This window comes from Diospyros lotus, chromosome 12, assembly GCF_014633365.1.
Source record: "Diospyros lotus cultivar Yz01 chromosome 12, ASM1463336v1, whole genome shotgun sequence".
NCBI lineage: Eukaryota > Viridiplantae > Streptophyta > Magnoliopsida > Ericales > Ebenaceae > Diospyros > Diospyros lotus.
This window is the reverse complement of record NC_068349.1, coordinates 6,813,800-6,836,343: the sequence shown is the minus strand read 5'-3', so window position 1 is coordinate 6,836,343 and position 22,544 is coordinate 6,813,800. Positions and strand designations below refer to the sequence as shown.

Sequence of the window (22,544 nt, the reverse complement as noted above, 5' to 3'; positions counted from 1 at the left end):
TGTGGTTGGGTGACGTTCATTTTCGGGCTAATTAATATTGGGCCTGGGCTTTGATTTTCAAGCCAAAGCCCAATCTCCACAAACTCAAAGAAAGGAGTGAGAGTGCGAGACGAAGCCCAGTCAAAGTTTCAGAGTCTTTTGGCGTCTACTTGGACATGGACGCGGTACATCTTTTCTTTTAATTTATATATTTTATCAATTAATTTTTTTTTCACTATCTCAAAGTCTTCCACCCATCTCAAAAGTCTCCTTAAACTAAGATTGCGTGCACGTCACCACCAGCCATAACCCATTAGCGCGCTTGCTTCCTTCCTTCTCCAATCTATTCCACATTTCATAACCCATTACCACCCTCGCTTTCCATTTTTACGGTGAATAAATAAATTATAAATTTATAATTTTATGAAGTTGATCGAGATCCATTCTATTGTATAGGACTATATTGTACGGAAACATCTCATAAGAGCCGTTTCTCATTTTAGAAACGTTTTCTATTCTCGTTTCGAACTCTATTTATATCTATTTTTTTAGAAAAATGTTCGTTTTTACATTTCCGTTAACGTTTTCCGTTTTTGTGCAACATAAGTATCGAAAATATAATGATGGGTAAAATGATTATTTTGCCCCCAAATACAAAAGGTGATTGGACTTCTCATTTAAAGAACAATATCACTCTTAAAAAGATCGAGTTGCAGAACCATCACTACAGCGCTCTAATATCTAGTCACTTGTAGAACGATTGGGCTTTTTTGCAAACTCTCTCAATTCTCATGGATTAGTATATTCATATTTGTCAATCTTCTCAATTCTTAATCGTTTAATTTATCTGCAAGCCCAAGCACAATCTGATACATTTGGCAACTCATGAGCTCACCATTGAGTAGATTTAGCCACCAATGAATGCACAAGTGAATAAATCTCTTCATCAGTGGGAATGCCTGTTGTTGGTGACAAAGGGAAACAAAAGAATATGTATTCAAACCTCAATTGCATGTTTTGAACCCAACATGAAGTGCAAATCTCGTATTGTTCTATTTTGTCATATTTAAACTCAACCTTATTCAAGGTTGTCGGCTATCAAAATTACTCTACAAATCATCTTAATTTTTTTTAAATTTGTATCACGGGTATTTTGGTCATTTTTATAAAAAGATACGATTAAATATAAGATATCTTATAATATAATCATGCTAATTAAATACTTAAAAATCCATAACTGATTGCTTATATCATGATATCTTATTCGTAAATCAAACCGATCCTTAAAAGTAGTAATTAAGGTATCATAAATATATTTTATTTTTAGATAATATATATTTATTATACATGGAGATTTTTCATTAATTAAATTTATGGAAATAAATATATTTATTTTTAAGTAACATCTAATAATAACAAATATTTAATTTAGAAAATAAAAAATAACAGATAATGTATTTTCTTAAATATAAATTTAAGATGTGTTTGATTGCATTATTTAGAATTTAATTTTATGTAATAATTGTATAAAAAATAAAAATTATTACACCTTCTTGAAAAATAAATTTTATGAAAAGAAGTTTTAAATATTTGTACCATATATATATTTTTTATAAAAAGATTAAGAATATTTAATTATTTTTATAAAAATATATATAATAATTATAAATTTTTTATGATAAACGTGTCAATCAAATGTGAAGCAAGGTGGAGAAATTTTGTTGAATACGTGAGCGCGTGGCGGCGGCGTCGTCCACTGTGATTCAAAGCCATTTGCATTTGGCAAACATTCCACGCGCATGCGAAATTCGAAACGCCAGCTTGTGCTTGATTCCAAATTCCAATTCAATGGCCTACCTCCTCTTTTTGACGCCATCTTTGGATCTTCCTTCCGATTCATTATCGTCATCGTTCCCCACCTTCCAACCCCAAAAGAGGAATCTACGGAAGAATCATCCCTCGATAAGATTCCACAATCAGTGGGCTCTTATCCATCCATCATATATATATATATATATAACTATATATTTCTGTAGTGGATGAAAAAGCTGAGAAGAGAGGTGATTTGTAGACTATTATTATGCCTACAACTGGGGTATGGTCAGACTGCCACGACCATGGATTCTAGCAACTCACTGCTCCGTTTGTCCGTTTCTGTTTTTCTGCTTCTTTCCCTCAATCTTCTTTGTCGTCTTCTTCCTCCTTTCACGGAAGCATTGCTTTTCTTTGATACTGGAATCTATGGCCTTTCAAAACCCGCCTTGCCATTCAGCATTTATGGGTCTTGCGCTGTTCATTTCCTTGTCCTCTGAATTCGTCACCCTTTTCCTTTCTATTAGTTTTTCTCCCCACAATCATCTTCCTGTACAATGTCTTGTGTATCGCTGACTGCCGTGGCCGATCAACGGTTCTTCAGGTAAGCATCTGTGATGATCCTTGATATTTAGCAAATTGCGAGTTAGGTTTTTGATGAAATTAGTTCATTTCATGTGTTTGGTATGGTTGCAATTGTAGTTGTAGAATTTGGGATGACAAAGGGAAGAACAATGGATTTACTAAGAACCCTGTACGAATCCACAGAAAGAGGAAGTTTAACTTCTTGCCCCTGTCTAGTTCTGATCTAGCAATGACGGCAAGCTCATCTTTTCCCAAATTTTACAACGAGGTTTGTCTTGTAAATTTCATACTAGTAATCGTTTTGATGAATTGATTGACTGATTTTATCACTCTTTCTTTTTCCACTTGGTCAGTTATAGAGTTTCCTATTTTCTGATATGGATCTTACTTGTCCTCAATAAACGAGCTTGATTGAAGATGTAACATGTTCCAGGTTCTTAAGGATGCAAGGGAAAAATTTACTCGGGAGATATCCTTCCCGTCCAAGGACAAGAATATCTCTCTTGCGAAGGTAATTCTGTTCCCTCTTTTCCATTTGGTCTTACCCGAGGATCATGGTTTCAAATATTGATCACTAAACGGGCATGGTTCCTATTCATCCCATTATGAAGGACTACACGATTGTTTTTCCCTTAGATTGTTGTCGTAATTTGATTCTTGTCACGGGCCCTTCCCATTGACAAGTATCATACTTTGGTTTGTAGCTTTCATATGGTTATTCCCGTCTTCTTTCTTTGTGTATTATTCTATTTATGGTAGCTTTGTATGCATGGTAATTTGTCTTTCTTCTGTTTGGAGCTATGGTGCTGATTATATGACATTCTAGTTCATTCCGAAATGCGAGGCTGCAGGCTCTTCTGTACGTTGCTGCTGAAGATGAGGCCTTTATGGCTGCCAATCGAGAGGTGGATGGTCGTTCTCTCCAAAGTGAATGGAAAGATGCTTCAGTCTCTTCTGATGCCCTAGAATGGGAATCCTTGGAGGAGATGCCTTTGGCTGGAAAGAATATCAACGAGTGGCTGATTGAACTGGATGCCATTGCCGAAGAAATCAAGGCAGAGTTGGTTCCACGAGATGTCGGTTGCCATTTGGCTGAAGTTTTGGAGGCTGTGAACCTAGTTCTTTTCAAGTCAAGAGGTCTCAAAAGGTCATCTGCACTAGCGGATCCTAAGTATTCATACTTGCACTCAATTCTGAGATCTGGGTGTTGCAGCGGTAATGCTTCATTTCTCACTGTTTCTTGCTTACTCTGTTGCTTTGTTCAAACTATAGAAAGGGCATTCTAAATTTCCTTCACCAAGTGTCTATGTTATGCCTTTTGTTTGGAGAAGATCTGACACCACCTGACATTTGGTTATTTTGTTGGCAGCGATTTTGCTTAGCATAATTTATATTGAGGTTTGTCGAAGACTTAATCTGACTGTTGTGGGATCTCGAGTTGGGGAAGAGTTCTTGATTTGGCCCCAAATAGAGAACCCTGAGGTGTGTGGAACTTTTTAATTTGTGAGTTCAGTTGCTGTTACTTTTATGACTACCATTTATGTGATCATGTAACAATGTTGAGTATTAACCAAATGCTTTTTAATTTGGTAGCTCATTTGTTACACAGTTCCATTACATGTAGGAATACCATTTTGTTTGCTGTTGTACTGAGTTTGAATCCTACTTATTTTGCTTTGATTTTAGGAGCTCTTCAAGGTAACTTCAGGACACAACTTGTTCGGAGTTTTTAATGGGAATTGTGTGGACAACCCAAAATCAATGGCCTCAGATCTAGGAAGCAGTTCACTATCTGGACTTGACATCGCAACTAGCCGAGGCATTATTGGGATTGTTCTGGCAAATTTGATTGTATGTTCTAAGCATTTCTATTGTGATGAAGTTTCACCTTATACCAGCTGTTTGCTTGTGTGAGCCTTATGAATAATTGAAATTGAATATATCACTCCCCTCCACCGGAAACTCAAACAAACACGTAATGTTGCAGAGGCTTCATTGGAAACGGGCTTCAAGAATGAACTATGGGTTAATGCTGACTTATCCACTTAGGCCTATTCGTGCACATGATGCCAACGACAAATTTAGCAAGATAGAAAGATCAAATAATCTTTTGGTGCGGCCTCAAGATCTGAGGTACTGATTAATGCTCCTTTGTGGAATTAGTTACAACCTTTTCTTTTATTTCCTGATCATGCAGGTTCCTCTTTCTGTTGTTCCAACAGGATCAAGATGCTAGTTTTGCAAGATTGGCATGAGAACAGCAGCAATATGATGCATTGCTGATAGATTCTATTTTCTTTAGGATGGTTTTCTTATGCAATTTACGGGCTGTTTAATTCAATCTTTTTAATGTCCAGGGCGTGAAGAGTAATCATTCTTTGCTTTCAAAATAATTTTCTATAGGGCAGATGCAAAAATTTACTTTTGCTTTTCTTGTTCTACATGCGAACTTCTAGTTTAGCATAGTTTGATAATTGTAGTTGTTGAACTTATTTTAGCTAAACCGTCCACTCTGAGGAAGCTTAAAATGTAGTTGATGTGGGAAACCAACGGGCAAAGATAGGCCTTTAAGCTTAGATTTCCTACAGTAGTAGTCTATTTCTCAATTCAAAATGTCAGTTTTCTGTAGAGATTTATGCGTTGTGCATTTGCCCACCCATTTTCGTCGTTCCACTCACTACAACTATTTTCTTGTGGAGGTTATTAACCTCGGAAAACTGTAATAGATACAAACTCTTGCTCTAACTGTTTAGCAAAAAGTTGTGGAACTTTTGCAGTGCGTAGCCTAGTAGTTTTGACCACTTAGGTTAAAAACATAACAACATGGATGGGATCTCAAAAACTACTTTGCAGGCTGGCTATCATGGCCTCAGAAAGGTTGTTGATTCTGCAGCCACATAATTGGGCTTTGAGGAGGGACCATGGCATGATGCTATACTATAATAGGTATGAAGTCCTCAATCCTCATCTTGGTCGCCCCCGATCAGTTCTGTTAGGACTGATCGGTTTCTTGGTTTGCTTTTTACTTGGTTGATGAAACTTGGGCATATTGTCAGGGAGTACAAGGAGGCAGTCCAAGAGCTGAGCATTTGCATGGCCTTTGCCCCTGAAGCAGAGGCAGGGGTCCTGGAACTATTCGTCAAGAAACTGCATTTACTGCAGCTGGAGTCGTCCTGGAAATCTCTGGGGCATAAAGGGCCCTTAGGTGTGGCTTGAATCGTTCGGATGCTGTTCATATAGATATCCAGGCAGTGTACATATATATGTTGTTAGAGCTTGTACTTGTACGTGCTCTTGTTTAACCTTGTTGGATGGCATCATGGCTTTGATTGGCTTCAATGAAGATCATTATATATGCTTCTCATTTCATGACAATGCTTGTCTTTCTAATTATAAACCAGACTTAGCTCTTGTTGTATATGCGTATCTCGACTTTTGATGAAAAGTTAGAAAGGAAATAATCTCTTACTTATTCATTCTTGTGCAAGAGAATTTTTTTTTAGTTTACTTTTTTTTTTTTAAAGTCTTCCGTTACCTAATGAGTAAATTAATTTAATTAGCTCTGGTAATACATTAACACTATACATTTGACATTAAAAGAGTGGCATGAATGACAGTGAATTCTCATACATAACCAACAAAAGAAAAAAATATATATTATATGACTTATTAATGATCCGATATTACTATATTAGAGAAAAAAAAAAGCAAGTACATGGGAATAGTCAACTTTAATAATATGCGAGTCAAATACGAAATCTTTGGAATAAACTCTCTTCAAATTCCTTTTTGAGTTGCTAGCCTTCTCCATATATGAATTCCCTTCGATCCCCATTTTCCCTGTGCTTTTCCTTTCCCTTGTCTCTCCCGTTCTTTCCGGTGGGAACTAAAGCCAGCGAACTGGTTGGTGTCTTTCGCTGCATACGAGTTAATCAAGCAATGGAAAGCACGCCTCCATACCCACTACAACTGCCTTTTTGTTCTGGTAATATTTCCTCTTCTTCTTCTTCTTCTTCTTCAGACAGCCATGGGAGATGCAGTCTTTCATGCAAAAGCTACTGCAGCACAAACAGCATCGTCTGCAGTATAAAAAACAAACGTTCCGATCTCAAGTCCCCACTTCAACTCCAGCTTCCTCTACGTCGGCCCAGACGCCGCCATCCAACCCCATCGCCAACCTCCAAACCACCAGTCAAGAAGACCCAAAATGTCGCCGCCGCCAGCACCTCGGACATCTTGCGCTTGATGGATGGCCTTGGCCTTTCTGTACCCATCGACATATACACTTCCCTTATCAAAGAATGCGCCGAAACCAGGGACGCAGACGGAGCTGTTGAGCTCCACGCCCACGCCAAACGCAGCGGCCTCCGGTTTACATTGCCGTTTCTCAACCGCATTTTAATGATGTATGCCTCGTGCGGGTTGGTTGATAATGCCCGCCAGATATTCGACAAAATGCCACTTAGAGACTTTAATTCTTGGGCTGTACTGATTGCCGGTTACATGGATGGTGATCTTTATCAGGAAGCAATAAGTTTGTTTGTGAAAATGCGTTGTGATAATAAACTTCAATGTGGGTATGATAGGCTGATTGACTTCCCAGTTTCTTGGATCATTGTGTGCCTTGTAAAGGCATGTGTGGAGACTATGAACTTGGGACTTGGGGAACAACTTCATGGTTGGTTGTTAAAGGTTGGTTATGATGTAGATTTGTATATAAGTAGTTCCTTGATAAATATGTATGGGAGATTGGGGCATCTTGAAGGTGTGGACATAGTTTTTGATCATATGGCTTATCGCAACACTCTGGTTTGGACGGCTAAACTTGTCAACAAATGTAGGGAAGAGCACTTTTACGAAGTTTTGAATGCGTTTAAGGACATGGGGAGGGAAGGAGTAAAGAAGAACGGGTTTACGTTTTCTAGTGTTCTGAGAGCATGTGCTAGGATGAATGACAATGGGCAGTGTGGTCAGCAGGTGCATGCTGAGTTGATCAAGCTAGGGTTGGAATCAAATGATTTTGTGCAGTGTGGGTTAGTCGACATGTATGGGAAATGTGGGTTACTAAAGGATGCAGAAAGGGAATTCGAGATGATTGGAGATGAGAAAACTGCAGCATGTTGGAACGCAATGCTTACAGGCTATGTGAAACATGGTCACTGCATCAAGGCCATCAAGGTTCTTTATGCCATGAAGACAGCTGGCCTGCAACCTCAGGAATCGTTGCTCAATGAAGTCAGGTTTGCTTGCGGGAATAAAGCTCTACACAGATGCCATTCGGACCTGATTTGAGTAATGTGTTGTTAAGTTGTGAATGTGGATGCATTGGCAGGCAGTTGCAGCCAGGTATCGTCGTCGTCGTCGTCTACTACTACTACTACTCGCCTACAGTTCTGATCATATTTGCTCATTAATGGCATAATGAGCAAAGTGCATAAACTATGACCTTTGCTTCTGGGATCCCACTTGTATGTTCTGGATCAGGCGTCCTGAATTGGCAATTGAAGGCAAGGATTGATTCATGCTCTGGTTTTGAGGTTTTGCATCTAGTCTGAAGTTGGGCAAATATTGCATCTAGCTAGTGATATGTGGGTTACTAGCCACCTTCAGAACCTCAAAGTATATGAGTTTCTGCATTTGCTGCCCCTCAAAACCTCATTAAGGTTGTCTTTGACTTGAAGTGAGTATTATTCTGCCTTTCTAATTGATTAAGTTATTCATTCTCTCTCGCTCTTGAGGAGTGGATATTTCAGGCTTGGCATCTACTTGTTGATCTTAAGGAGCTGCTGATGAAGCAAAAACCTCCAAAGAGGATGTGTGTGTTGGACCCTCTCCAGACAAAATAAGGTATTATCTTACTAACAAAGGCTAAACATTCTGTGATGGGCTTGTATTCTCTGTTCAGTGCAGCATCAATAAAGAATAGGGCAAAATGTAGCATGCATCTTGATTTTCGGTGTAAATATAGAGATTATTCATTCACATTTTAAAATTTACACTGGGTATCACTACTAAAATATAGGAAGTATTATTCACATTTTAAAAATATAGAGAGGTGGGTAGTTGTAATCTTCATAACGTGAAAAGTTGGTGTTATAATTTAGTATAACTTCAAAACTCACAAAGTTCATTTGTAGAACATATCTGTCTAAACAAACAAAACAAGATACATAATACTCAAACATGATCACAACATGATACTTCAGATAACAACATGATATTTGACAAATTTCATATCTTACTCAAATTTTATTGGTAGGATCGGTCTGCGGTCACTGGGCTTAAACCAATAATACTTGTCTTAGGTTGAGTCATTTGATTAGTTAAATTTTAATTTGGGTCCCCATTGATTGTATTGACTTTTTTTTTTTATATTTTTTTATCATCATGTAAATAAACGAAAAATATAAAATTGGTACCATGCATAGAACATGATTTCTTATGGCTAAAAGAAAAATGTGAATACTCTACAGATAAAACTATGAATGGTTTTGGATTTTGTTGGATTGGATACATCATAATTGATTGGTCCTAGCTGATTTATGGGTTTTGGTTTTGTTCCATTTCTGGGTTGGTTTGAAAACCCAACCATGTTTTGGTCACACAGCTTCACCAGAATCACCACCTTTACGCCGAAAACAGAACCATAAGATTCAACCGGGTTTACTTTTTGTTTATTGAAAGTAGAAGACCTAATTCCATATGATCAAATATTAATTTTTTTTAGACAAAATGGATAATCCAAAGATCTTATATATACGTACATGACCTCTTTCACTGATTCTCACTAAAATTCAATAAAAACGTGATTAACCTATTCATCCTTTAAATTAAAATATATAATACAATAAAACCTAACGACGTAAAACTTTCTATTTCATTTTAGGTCATCTCCTCTATTTGGCTATGTGCTTGCTCTGTGATTTGTTGTAACATGCAAGTTAATCGCATGATTCATCATGATCAGAGCTTTTGCTCACGGAGCTATATTTTTCATTAGAGATTATAATCTGGAATAGAATGAAAATAATGTATTGACAAGAATGTTAGACCATAAAGACATCAAGTGGTTGATATTATCTCTCTAGGATTGGAATTTCTTGTTTCAGATGGTGAATCTATCAAATTTGATCAACTATTAACCAGTAATCTTAATGTGGGCGGATTTGGTCAGGGAGATACAAAAATAGTATTTCAAGATCCATTATGGGGTAAATCACACCAAAGATCACTAAACTTTGGTGTATTTTTCATTTTGATCATTAAACTTTAATTCTTTTCAATGTAATCACATAAGTTTAAAAAGTTTTGTAATATCGTTGCATATAAAATTTTTCAGCCAAAATGGGTGATATGGCGCTAATGTGGCAAATAATAAAAATATTGTGTAATAATATTTTAATATAATATTATTATATATTGACACGTGGCATGTTCTGATTGGTTGTCATTGCATAATAATTTTTATTATTTGCCACATTTGCCGAAAAATCTTATATGTGATCATATTGCAAAATTTTTTAAACTTTTGTGATCACATTACAAAGAATTAAAGTTTAGTAACTAAAATGAAAAACACACCAAAATTTAGTGATCTTTGGTGTGATTTACCCACCCATCCATTATGTGTTCAAGACCTTTTGTTCTTCTTAGCATCTCTTATCTTGGCACAAATCTTTTTGGTTCTTAAAAAGAAACAGTTTGAGAAAGTTCAATTGTCTGAAATGAATTTCTAGACTCACGGATTTATTAACATTAAGTTTGTAAAAAGAACCAAATTCTTGTTAGTGATTATGTATAATTATAACAAAAAAAATGAAATTATGAAAAATCTTTTGCTTTTTTATATTCTTTTTCTAAGAGATGTCGGGAATTTCTTGTACCACATTCCTAGTGATAGTATGTAAAGACTATTTGACTTTATCCCTTCTTTGTTATTTTTAGCCAAATTGGCGTGGTGTGAGTGTGTTACTCTTGCCAAATTTGACTATCATAAAATGCATGAATAGTTTTTTATTCGAATAGAATCAAATTCGACTAGATACTAGACATAAATAAATGGGAAATAGAACGGATAAATGTGGAGAACAAATAATTCTATAAAGGATTATTATCTTCCTAAGAGCAGTGTGTCTATCAATTTGATTATAACGGCTTGCTCAAACTTATAATAGTCTATTCATATTCAATCGTTGATATTGAAAGAGTCAATTCAATGTAGTATTTTTAGGAAACATTCAAATTGATGAATAAAAATTTATAGGGATTTAAAGATTCATTATTTTAGTTTAATGTATTAGTTTTATTTAACTTAGATTTTTTGTGTAATTTATACTCTTATGGAATTGATCTATTGTAACTAGATAGTTCTATCCCTATTAGGGATAGAACACAAAAAAAAAATATATATATTTTTTCTTTATATTTATGAAATCAGATAAATGAAAAATGAATTATTAAAAAATATTAAAAGAATGGAATAAAGAAGTGCACGTTAAATGTACAATTATCAGAAACAAAATTCTTGAAAAATTGGTTAATAGACGACATTCATATACAAATCCTATTTCCTCTCTACTTGAAACTTTGGCATAGATCTAAGTCATAGTCTTCTCGCATAGATCGAATGAAAAAGAAAGGGTAAAAAAATAATTTTTATTTTTTTACCAATTTGGAGAATGCAAATAATCCTCGGGCTGATATTTTTCCTTGGAATCCATTAATAATGCCTCAAGGGGTCCACTCTCCATTAGAGTAGAAATCAATCACTGCCCAATTGGCTATTGTGATTTGTGACACCCCCTCCCCAATTATCCTCAGTCACATGTTTTTCTTTTTCTTTTTTTTTTTCTTTTTATGTTTTCAAGTTCAACTATAATATCTTCACACAAGTAAAGCTGCAGCATTGCCTCTGGTTTCAATCCTTTGCTTTTAAGCAAAGGGAGTACCCACAAAGTAAAAAGAGTCACTACTTTTTTTAAAAGTATTTTATTAGGTTTGAAACCATACTTAAAATTGAAAATTAAAATTAGAAACTGAAATAAAATAAAAATAAAAAGTAATTCACCATGGAAAGTAACAAGTTTTGTTTGAAATTAACATTTAATGCAATAAAATAAAATAAAAATATCAGTGAGGTGTAATGTTAGGCACATACATACATACATCCATTTTTCCATAACTTAAAAAAAAATATAATGGTTGTTAACAACTTGTGTGGTGATAAAATCAGTCTCAATATAATTGGGGGTATTAATTTAATAATAATGCAATAAACTGATGAATGCTCAACTCTTAACATTTAATTATTATTTCATTCTATCATTAATAAATTATAATTTTATTTAATGGACTTTGATTTTGATAGAATTAAATGGTAAAAATAATTAATTGACAAGAATATTCTTTTGCATTATAAAAAATATTGAAAGATCTTATAACAATAACAAAAATTATATAATTATTGAATATATATATATAGGTTAAAAATATTATTTTTGAAATCAACTCTATTTTGGAGGAGGTGAAAGGTGGTAGTGGTGTTGGTGGTTGGTGGTAGAAGGGGAGACACTTTTCTCAAGTTATGGTAAGAGGCATCAAAATAAGACACAGAAGTTCTTCTATCTTATGTTATGTCGTTGTCACCAAGTGATTTTTATGCGGAAACTTGCCATATCCTCAACCAACTCATTTTTTTTTTATCACTACTTAAATTAAATTTAAAACACAATTAAAGTTTTGATAATTGGCCGATTTAAGTATATTAAATCTACTTATTTGCTTTTTTTGAGGGTACGTAGTGCAAGTTTATCTATCTAAGTTTATTAATTGTAATTTAGTTTCTATTATTAATTAATTTATCATAGCTATTCTTATAATTTATCATTATCTAGTTTATCTATTCGTTCATCACATTAATAATTTTTTTATTAATTTTAATAACAATATTATTACTTCATTCACCTAATCATTCACGCATTAACTTAATTATAAGTTTTTTATACAGTGAATAATAATAATAATAATAATAATTCGTTATCCATTGAATAATTTCTCAATAAATACACCCAAACTGTGCCCACACCTTCTACCTTCGGACTGATATTGCCATATATTCACAGTTTCTCCAGGCGCTGAGTGCCACTTCTCTACAACCGTTGCAGGGGAAATGGATGCCTTTTCTTCCTCTTTCCTCTCCACTTTCTCTCTCCCCAATCTCTCTCCACCGCCTTCTAACCCTCCTCTCCTCAACATCTCCGCCGTCAGGATCGAAGAAAAACCACCATCCACGGCGACGACCGCTTCTCCCACTCGAACATCTCAGCCTTCAAAGAAGCCAAATTCAGCTTTACCAGTTCCTCAAAGACCCACTTCGAAAAGAGCACCGCCTCCGACGCCGGTGCGTCCTGCCCCGTCTCTGCCCACGACTATCTTCAACGCATTCGACGACATCATCAATAACTTCATCGACCCTCCTCGCGGACAAGCGCTGGACCCGAAACACGTCCTCTCCGACAACTTCGCGCCGGTCGACGAGCTCCCCCCGACAGAGTGCGAGGTGGTGGAGGGCGCCCTCCCGCCTTGCCTGGACGGCGCCTACATCCGCAACGGCCCCAACCCGCAGTTCCTGCCTCGCGGGCCCTACCACCTCTTCGACGGCGACGGCATGCTCCACGCCATCCGCATCTCCGGCGGCCGCGCCACCCTCACCAGCCGCTACGTGAAGACCTACAAGTACACCGTCGAGCGCCAAACCGGCTCCCCAGTTATCCCCAACGTCTTCTCCGGCTTCAATGGCCTCACCGCCTCGGCGGCGCGTGGCGCGGTGACAGCCGCTAGAGCCCTAGCCGGGCAGTTCAATCCCACCAACGGCATAGGCCTCGCCAATACCAGTCTGGCTCTGATCGGAGATAATCTCTTCGCTCTCGGGGAATCCGACCTCCCTTACTCCATAAAGCTGTCGCCAGACGGCGATATAGTGACTCTGGGCCGGCACGACTTCGACGGGAAGCTGTTGGTGAGCATGACGGCGCACCCCAAGATTGACGCCGACACGGGCGAGGCCTTCGCTTTCCGGTACGGGCCGGTGCCGCCGTTTCTGACATTATTCCGGTTCAACTCGGACGGGACCAAGCAACCGGACGTTCCTATTTTCTCCATGACAAGACCTTCGTTCCTTCATGACTTTGCCATCACGGAAAACTATGCCATCTTTCCCGACATACAAATGGGTAAGTCAGTGCTTGTCCGAATACATACATTAATATTTTACTACTTCTACTTTAATTTGTTACGAACAATAAATATAATTTAAATAACAAAATATTTAAGAATGTAATTGGGTTGAGATTAAATAATTCGAATGTAATTAAAATAATAAAAAAATTAATTATAAATATAAAAGTCAAAATATGTATTTTACCTACTTCCCTCACATTAGTTACTCAAGTGTAAAGGGTAAATAGATAAAAGAATAATGCTAAGTGTCATGACAGTCATGTCATTTGATGGGAGTGGAGTCGACGCCCATCCTCTCACATTTAATTACCGGCATCGAGTTCAATTAATTTTTTTTGTCCTTTTCTTATATGTGTCACTGTCGCAGGCATGGATCCAGTGGGTATGATAATGGGGGGTTCGCCGGTGGGTACGGACTCCACGAAAGTGCCCAGGCTGGGAGTGATCCCGCGGTACGCCAAGGACGAATCAGAGATGAAGTGGTTCGACGTCCCGGGCTTCAACATCATTCATGCAATCAACGCGTGGGAGGAGGACGCCGGCCGGACGGTGGTGGTGATAGCGCCCAACATATTGGCGGTCGAGCACACCTTGGAGCGCATGGATTTGATCCACTCCTCCATCGAGAAGGTCAGGATCGACCTCCAAACCGGCGCCGTCTCCAGACACCCCGTCGCCGCCAGAAATTTGGACTTCGCTGTGATCAATCCCAAATACACCGGAAAGAGGAACAGGTGTGTACATGCTTCAAATGCGAATTCAAGAATTTCAGTATTTCGTTGATACCCTAACCCTACCTAATTCAAGAATTTTGTCGTGGATGATCGTGTAGGTATGTGTACGCGGCGGTCGGGGATCCGATGCCGAAGATAACGGGCGTGGTGAAGCTGGACCTGGCGTCCTCGGAATGCGACCGCCGGGACAGCACGGTGGCAACGAGGATGTTCGGGCCGGGATGCTACGCCGGCGAGCCGTTCTTTGTGGCGAGGCAGCCGGATGATCCTGACGCCGACGAGGACGACGGCTACGTGGTGACGTACGTTCACGATGAGAACGCGGGAGAGTCGAAGTTCTTGGTGATGGATGCGAAGTCGCCGGAGCTTGACATAGTGGCGGCCGTCAAGCTCCCCCGACGGGTGCCGTATGGCTTCCACGGCCTCTTCGTGAGGGAAAGCGACCTCAAAAAGCTGTGAATTTTGAAGATCGATTCGATTTTCGAGATTTAATGGAGGCCATATGAAATTTATATTGGATAATGCTAGATGGCCAATCTGTGTGACAATTTAGTTGACAATTCAATTAAAATTACATATTTGCCCTCATCCTAAATTACAGATTTATCCTCACGTTTTCAAATCAAATTGAATACCTCACTCGCTCAAAAGGATCATCTTCCTCACCTACTCTCTCTCTCCCCACTGCGTGCCCAGCTTCCTCACCTACTCTCTCTCTCTTCCCACTTAGAGGTGTCAAAAGGGCCGGGCGGCTCGCGGGCCACCCGGCCCAGCCCGTTACTGTTCATACGGGCCGGGCCGGGCTGGGCCAAAGAAAATGGGCCCACGGCCCAGCCCGTGGCCCGTTGGGCCCTTATGGGCCGGGCCCATGAGGCCCTTATGGGCCAGTAAGGCCCTTACTCATTTTTTTTTTAATTTTGTTATTATTTAGTAATTATTGATATTGGATATTAAAAAATTTAATTTCGCAATATATATAAATAATAACCATCAATTAATTTATTTAAAATTTTTAAGTTAAATTTTTTATATATTTAAATTATAAATAAACATTCTCCTTTTTATATGTACATTATTTTTCATATCAATTCACAAGAAAAATTATAAGGCATATAAATTAATGAAATAATATTTAAAAGTTAAGAATTAAGATAGAAAATATTTTAAAAAGAAACAAATTAATTTTTATATATGTATATATTATATGTATTATTTTTAAAAAAATTATTTAAAAAAAAGAAAAAAAAGGGCCGGGCCCAGTAGGCCCTGTGGGCTAAGGGCCCGGCCCGGCCCTCTAGCCCACGGGCTGGCCCGACCCGGCCCGGCCCGGCCCGGCCCCTTTGTAGGGGGGCCGTGGGCCGGGCCGGGCCCTATCAATGATAAAAGGGCTCGGCCCGTTTAAAAAGCCCGTGGGCTGACTCGGGCCGGACCGGGCCAGGCCGGGCCGGCCCTTTTGACACCTATATTCCCACTGCATCCATCTTTGATCGCCCAACTTTTTCCCCTTCCCTCTCTCTCTCCTTCCCCCACTCTCTCGTCTGCTACGCTCTTTCTGATCACCGTTTGCCATCCTACACACATATATATTATAAACGAAAATCAAATTATGTGTATGTATGTAGTGTGTATATATATATGTGTGTGTGTAATATAGATTATTTGATGGCGATTGGGCATAGTGGAACGACGAAAAGCAATTGAGGTGTCGGCAGAAAACTAAAATGGCTCCAGCATGAATATATTTTTAATTTTGATAAAAAATTTGTATACAACTTATAATGAAGTTATCATTAAAAAAAAATTTAAAATAACCCACCTATCATATCATCATCATCGTTGAAGAACAAGAATCACCCAAGAATAACCCAAATCAACATCAGTACAAGAACAACCCAAATCAACCCATTGAAGAACAACCCAAAGTGGGTCCGTCCGAGTAGGTGAGAGAGGGAGAGACAAAGAGCAGATGAGGGGGGCTGGGGGGGTGATCTGAGGGAGGGACGACTGCGGTGCGAGCAGGGCGGGTGGTGGCAGGAGGTGCTCGTGGCTTTGGCGGGGGAGACGGCGGGCGACGACGGTGGCGCCATTCTCTCTCAAGGCCGAGGTCGGCCGGTGTGGGCGACGGCAGTGTGTGCAGTGCTAGCGGGGTCACGGCGACAACTGTGCTAGCGGGGGGATCACAGCGACGGCTGTGCTAACGGGGGGTGACGACGATACGAGCAATGCTGGCGGGGGTCATGGCGACGGCGGTGGCGCGGTCCTCCCTCCAGGCTGAGGGTGAGAGAGAGAGAGAGAGAATGGGTTGGGCAGCTCTATGGGTGAGGGAGTGAAATTTGGGCGGCAAATAATTAATATTTCATCTTTCGAATCACTGATTTGTTGGGTTTCATTTATCATGATATTTTAATATCAAAATATCATGATAAATTGACATTGTCAACAAAATTGTCCACCAATTGGTTCGTCTAGCATTGTCCATTTATATTTAATTGTATTATTATGTAAAAAAGAAATAAAATTTACTCTATAGTATATATAAGATAGAAAGAGATATTGTAATTTATTTAGAAGGGCATAAATCCCTAATGAGTAAAAAAACATATATTTAAACATCATTATTTTATTTAAAAGTTTATGATAATAATAATAATTTATATTATGAGGTTCATCTATCGAGATATAATAAAAAAAAGAATGTTTACCGTCTTCACGTTTACGATTATGTTAGGGGTCAAAATCTGTTTGTTAAATTTTTTAATTTATCTCTCCTGTTGGAATCGTGGGGCTGAATAGTGGGACGCAAGTGATAGCGAATAATTAAAAAAAAATTATAATAGAAATGAAATCATGACATTGAAATGTATAAGTAAGTTTTGGGTGTAAAAATGGAGGAAGGAAACTCAGATCTACACCAGTGATTTGGGTGCGAGCTACGTAGCGCGCGGCAGCAACTCATGTCACCGTTGCTGATCCTTCTTATCAGGTACCATCACCATTGTCATTTTTGTCATCTTTATTCATGGGCCAGATTGACACCTCGTTAAAAAGGACTCACAAATAGTGATGGATGTTGTGGGTCCTTCAGTTAGAGCCCATTTTCTAAAGAACAAAGAAAACCCCCAATGAAGCAACGATCATTTGGGCTTGATTCCCCATTGACATGGATAGATTTTAGATTATAATGCTTCTTAGATATATCTATTCATGAACAATATATTTAGCATGGATGATGTTATTTTTTATGATGAATGTATATTTATGAATGATTTTTAATTTAGTTTGTTTGTTTGTTTTGTTATATTCATGCCTGTAGTTTAATTTTGAAATTTTCAAAGAAAATTAATTTTTTATTTATAAATTAATTTACATTTGAAACAAATTTTAAGACAGATAAAATTCATCTAAAAAATATACACAAAAAATTTGTCTGAAAATCAGTTTCAAAATCAGTCTGAAATTTTCATATCAAAATTCGTCTTAAAATCTATATGATATTTACATATCAAAATCCATTTCAAATTTTAGACGTTAAAAATTCGTCTCAAATTTTGCGATGAGTGTTTTTTTTATGGCTCGAAATTCGTTTCAAATTAGAGATGAAAAAAATTCGTCTCAAAATTCTTCTGAAAATTCAGTCTCAAATTAGAAAAGGAAAAAATTTGTCTCAAAATCTAGACATCAAAATCCATTTGAAAATTTCATCTCAAATTAGAGATTAAAAAAATTCGTTTCAAATTTTGCAATGAGCATTTTTTTAACAGTTTAAAATTCGTCTCAAACTGAAAATCTATCTCAAATTGTTTGTTTTCTTGTAGTGTCCATCCATTAAGAGCTAGTTGGGCCAGACACAAGGCAAGGGTAGAGAAAACCTCAACTATAGGTTCAGCTAGAGGGAACTTAAGATTAGGGCATACTTGTACATAATCAAACAACCAAGAGGCATTTGATGGGCTTTAAGCCCGTACTGCCAATATCTGTCGATTAGAATATGGTATTTCTTAATGAGTTCGCTATCCCTATCTCAATCAAACTAAAATCAATCTTGTTATATTCTCCAATAGACCCGTCATGTCAAAATTATCCTATCACTTCTTATCGAAATTGAGGTAAAAGGACCATTCGTTTCCCCCATTTGGATTCTTCACCTCTTCAAAAGATAATTAGAGACATTGAAAAGATTAGATGACTTGGATTTTGACCCCTCGTCATTCAAACTTAGATGTCGAGTTTGGGAATCCTTGGATGAATACATTACAAGGAAAAGACAACTCATGGAAAATGGAAGAACTAAGGGAAGTGAATAATAGTGTGACAAGACTTGGGGGGCAAGAGGTTAAGAGCTTCAACATTGACTTGCAAGATATCCAAATGACTTGAAACAAAACATCAAAAATTTTAATGGCTAAGTATGAAAGAGAAAAATGAGCAAAAAATATTAATGTTAACTTGAGCCTTGAAGCCCAAGACAGGACAGTTAAGGTTGGCTTAAGCTTGAGCACACCAAGTTAGGCAACTGAGGTGGCTTGAGTTGGGATCGCCTCATCTTGAGCTCGATGCTCAAAAGTGAGAGAGTTGAAGTTGGGGAGAAGGGTGAAATGACCCAAGTTAGGCCCACCTCGCCTGAACCTTGATGGCCAAGGGCCCCTAGCATAGGGTTGTTGAGGCCAAGCTTGGAGCTAACTAGGCAGCTTGGGCTTAGTCTCCTGAGCTTGATGGATTTGGCTTCCATTGAGCTCTTTGGATTTTGACTTACTAATCTTTGGCACCAATTAAACCTTTTAGGAAAATCTCAAGCTTTCTAATTGAAAGAGAAGAAGGTGTGGATTGTTGGAAAAATATGGTATATTTACATGTCCAAAATGATAAATGAGTGAATGAGAAATTGATTAAAAAATTATTTTAGAGGCATATGTAATATAATATATAATTTATAAGTAAAAGAAAGAAAAAATACAAGGGGTGTGCTATGCGTGCACTATGTGTTGAATTATGAAGGTGCACTATGCGCGCACTATGTGAGGTGACTGATTAAATTTCAATAATGCAATTACTGTGCAAGAACACTATGTGCATAAGTGGTTGCGTATTTCATTATATATATATATATATATATGCATGGGTAGTTGCACATGAATTATATTATATTTTTTAAGAAATGAGAGCAACCACATCAACCCCCCTCCCTTCTTCCATCGTCTTTTTTTCTTCTTCCTCTTCTTTTCCTCATTCTCCATAAATAATGGTTTACTCCATTGAAAAATAACGATAGAATTCACAGCATAATTATTTCTTAAAAATTCACATACTTTTCTTGTTTTAATAATATTCAACTAGTGTTCTAGTTTGTTATTAGGCTCTAAAGTTTGTGCTAACTTCTCAGTTTGTAAACCGTTGTACCCTGGGAAACAGATGCCAACTAATCTCTAGCACATTTGGTGAGGTGACGTATCTTTTTTAAGGGAACTGTGTGTCACACAAGTCTCAATTTTTCCATCCCTGCATTATGCATTTTAACTATGCATACAACGGTCAACTTTTGACCAACCATTTTTAGAGACATTTTCGACACACGATGTCGATACCAAAAGTAATACTATATGGTGTGTGACTTTTTAGGTTCACTACCCATTAGTAATCAAATAACACCAAAACTATTTTTGGTATCGGTCAATTCCTTGATCTATCATCGAAACTTTTTCAAATCTCGACGACGTTTCGAGAGTTCCTAAATAGCGTTTAGTAGCGGTTCAAAACAATATAGGTGACAGTGAAATTTCACTTCAAGTGAATCTATTACAATTAACGATTATCGTGTGTTATAATCCTTTCATCATCTAACATCTTGACTGAGTAAGAGCCATGGAGTGACAAATTCACAAACTTAGTAACTATATGTCAGACCCTATTAATGTAACTAGATGATATCTCATGAAACACCTTTCTTGACTTTCAATATGCCTTGCTTAGGAATTGTCCCGTCACATTAATAGTAGATCATATCAAGGTTGTTAAAATTGGGATTTTAAGTGGGATCGAAAAAGTGTCCATAAAATCGGATCGTAAAATCATAAGATTTTAGAGATAATTAAAAATACCCTTCAATTTTTGTAAATATATATTTATAATAACATAATTTTGCAGAAAATAAGTTAATATCTTTTAATAACCTGATTATTCCTTATTATAGTTCAAAAGATGATACTTCCAAAATATAGTTCAAAAACTAGCAGGTTGGTATAAGCAATTTAGAGGCAAAATATAGGTAATTTAGAGGTAAAATATAGCTTAAAGTTCTTTAGAGGATTCTTTCAACGTCTTCCATTAGATTTATGTTGCATTTTATTCTTAATTTAACATTGATTAAATCAAGTAAAATCTCGATTTGGGGTTTGGTGGTCCATTAATTAATTACTTGTTTGTCTTGATTTACTTATGCAATCAATGTTAAATCAAGTAAAAATTATAATTTAAATCAAGTAAATTGGAACTTATGCAATTAATGTTAAATGCTATGTGACATTGGAACTTATACAATCAATGTTAAATCAAGTTTCAATTTAGAGGCAAAATATAACAATTCATTGCATAAGTTCCAATATCAGATGCTATATGACATTGAGACGTTGGAAAACATCCTCTAAATTGCAACTTAAATCAATGAAGGTCTTTGAATCGTAAAATCGTTTGGGGATCTCTGAAGCGTAAAATCGTAAAATCGTATATGTAAAATCGAGATTTTATAGGATTTTATCCCAAATTGGATTTTATATGGGATTTGAATCGTTTAGGGGTCTTCAAATCGTAAAATCATAAAATCGTACGCGTAAAATTGGGATTTTAACAACAATGGATCATATATGCCATTCACCCCATCAATTACCGACAAGGGCAAATGATTATATTTCCAACACTTGTCTTTACATACTAGCAATACGAAACCACATAGATGAACATTCTCACATCTCAATTGGATGGTTCAACTCATTAGCAAATCTTACACACCAATACACAAAATAATTGTGTTGATTCAAGTCTAAGGATCAATATACCATCGCAACTTGATAACTTAACCATTATTCACCATGCCATGTGGTATGTCATCGACGTCACATTCGATTGATTGTTCCTCAACGACCACTCATAGATTTACTAGCGACATCTCATGTCATATGGCACGTGGCACACCATTCTCCCATTAGTATCCCCATACCGAATGAGGTAGTAACCCTTGTGCTAGTCCAGACTCGATTAATCAGAGTCTCCATCCAAAGAATCTAAGAACTATGAATAATTTAAGAAGTTATGTTACTAGAGAATCCTGTCACACAATCTCAACACTTTGAGAATAAGATTCTCAGATAGAAGATCTATGGACTCATTTATATAATTTGATTGGAAAAAAAAAATTAATGAAGAAAACCTTACCTTTTATTGATTTATACAAAAATAAAATTAATGTATTACAAACAAGCTCGCTAGATGTCATCTAAATTTAGCATCAAGGCACACAATACTAATAATCTCCCACTTGCACTAATGCTAATTTACATCACATGTACATCTAGTGCTACACCATTGGCAGGAATCGGACACCCATCTTTTCAAGATGTCAATTCAACTGTGACTGAGTCATAGTCTTAATAAGTGGGCTAGCTATATTATTCGCTAAATCTATTTTCTATAACTGCACGTCCTTACGTGCTATAATCTCTCGAATCAAATGAAACTAGTGTTCAATGTGTTTGGACTTCTGATAAGACTTGGGTTCTTTCGCATAAGCGATAGCTCCTATAATATCATAGCATTTTGAGAATAATGATAATTAATTTTGTATTTAAAATATTTTTAACATCAATTAGAGATTATAATTGAAAAAAAAAATTAATGGGTTTAGAGTTAGTGGGCTAAGTTGGAAAAATAAAGACTAAGTAAATGGGCTTAGAGTTAGTGGGCTAAATTGGAAAAATAAAGACTAAGTAAATGGGTTTAGAGTTAGTGGGCTAAATTGAAAAAAATAAAAGACTAAGTAAATTGGCTAATTAGTAGGCTAAGAAAATATGTTTAAAATTAATGAATTAAATAAAAGAATAATCTATTTAGAAGAAGATTTAGTGAAAAATAATTAAGGTGACAAAATAATTAAAGATAGTAGGTGAAATAATTGAGAAATGTTGGAGAGAAAGTAGGGTATGGACA

At 36.9% G+C, this 22,544-nt stretch overlaps 3 protein-coding genes across 6 annotated transcripts; all 3 read left to right on the top strand.

The window, feature by feature from the left end:
• The first annotated feature begins 2,013 nt into the window (after positions 1-2,013).
• On the top strand, positions 2,014-5,751 carry LOC127787466 (uncharacterized). 2 transcript variants are annotated; one of them, XM_052315524.1, is made up of 9 exons: positions 2,014-2,395; positions 2,494-2,644; positions 2,810-2,887; positions 3,228-3,591; positions 3,746-3,858; positions 4,063-4,227; positions 4,364-4,509; positions 5,230-5,322; positions 5,433-5,751. In XM_052315524.1, the coding sequence occupies exons 1-9, from the start codon at positions 2,349-2,351 to the stop codon at positions 5,590-5,592; spliced, it is 1,317 nt and encodes a 438-aa protein (XP_052171484.1). In that variant the 5' UTR covers positions 2,014-2,348; the 3' UTR covers positions 5,593-5,751. The 2 variants fall into 2 exon arrangements, with proteins under 2 accessions (XP_052171484.1, XP_052171485.1); XM_052315525.1 differs by lacking the exon at positions 2,014-2,395 and having other exon boundaries at positions 2,496-2,644; positions 3,203-3,591.
• A 245-nt stretch (positions 5,752-5,996) lies between these two features.
• On the top strand, positions 5,997-11,177 carry LOC127787465 (pentatricopeptide repeat-containing protein At1g31790). Of its 3 annotated transcripts, none has more exons than XR_008020165.1 (3): positions 5,997-7,616; positions 7,709-8,039; positions 8,130-11,177. XR_008020165.1 is itself a non-coding variant. In XM_052315523.1 (2 exons), exons 1-2 carry the CDS (start codon positions 6,190-6,192, stop codon positions 7,788-7,790), a joined length of 1,509 nt encoding a protein of 502 aa, XP_052171483.1. In that variant the 5' UTR covers positions 5,997-6,189; the 3' UTR covers positions 7,791-11,177. The 3 variants fall into 3 exon arrangements, 1 of the variants encoding a protein (XP_052171483.1); XR_008020164.1 differs by having other exon boundaries at positions 7,709-8,056; XM_052315523.1 differs by having other exon boundaries at positions 7,709-11,177.
• A 1,284-nt stretch (positions 11,178-12,461) lies between these two features.
• LOC127813951 (probable carotenoid cleavage dioxygenase 4, chloroplastic) lies at positions 12,462-14,936 on the top strand. Its single transcript, XM_052355108.1, has 3 exons — positions 12,462-13,607; positions 13,982-14,348; positions 14,447-14,936. The coding sequence occupies exons 1-3, from the start codon at positions 12,545-12,547 to the stop codon at positions 14,805-14,807; spliced, it is 1,791 nt and encodes a 596-aa protein (XP_052211068.1). The 5' UTR covers positions 12,462-12,544; the 3' UTR covers positions 14,808-14,936.
• Positions 14,937-22,544: the final 7,608 nt, after the last annotated feature.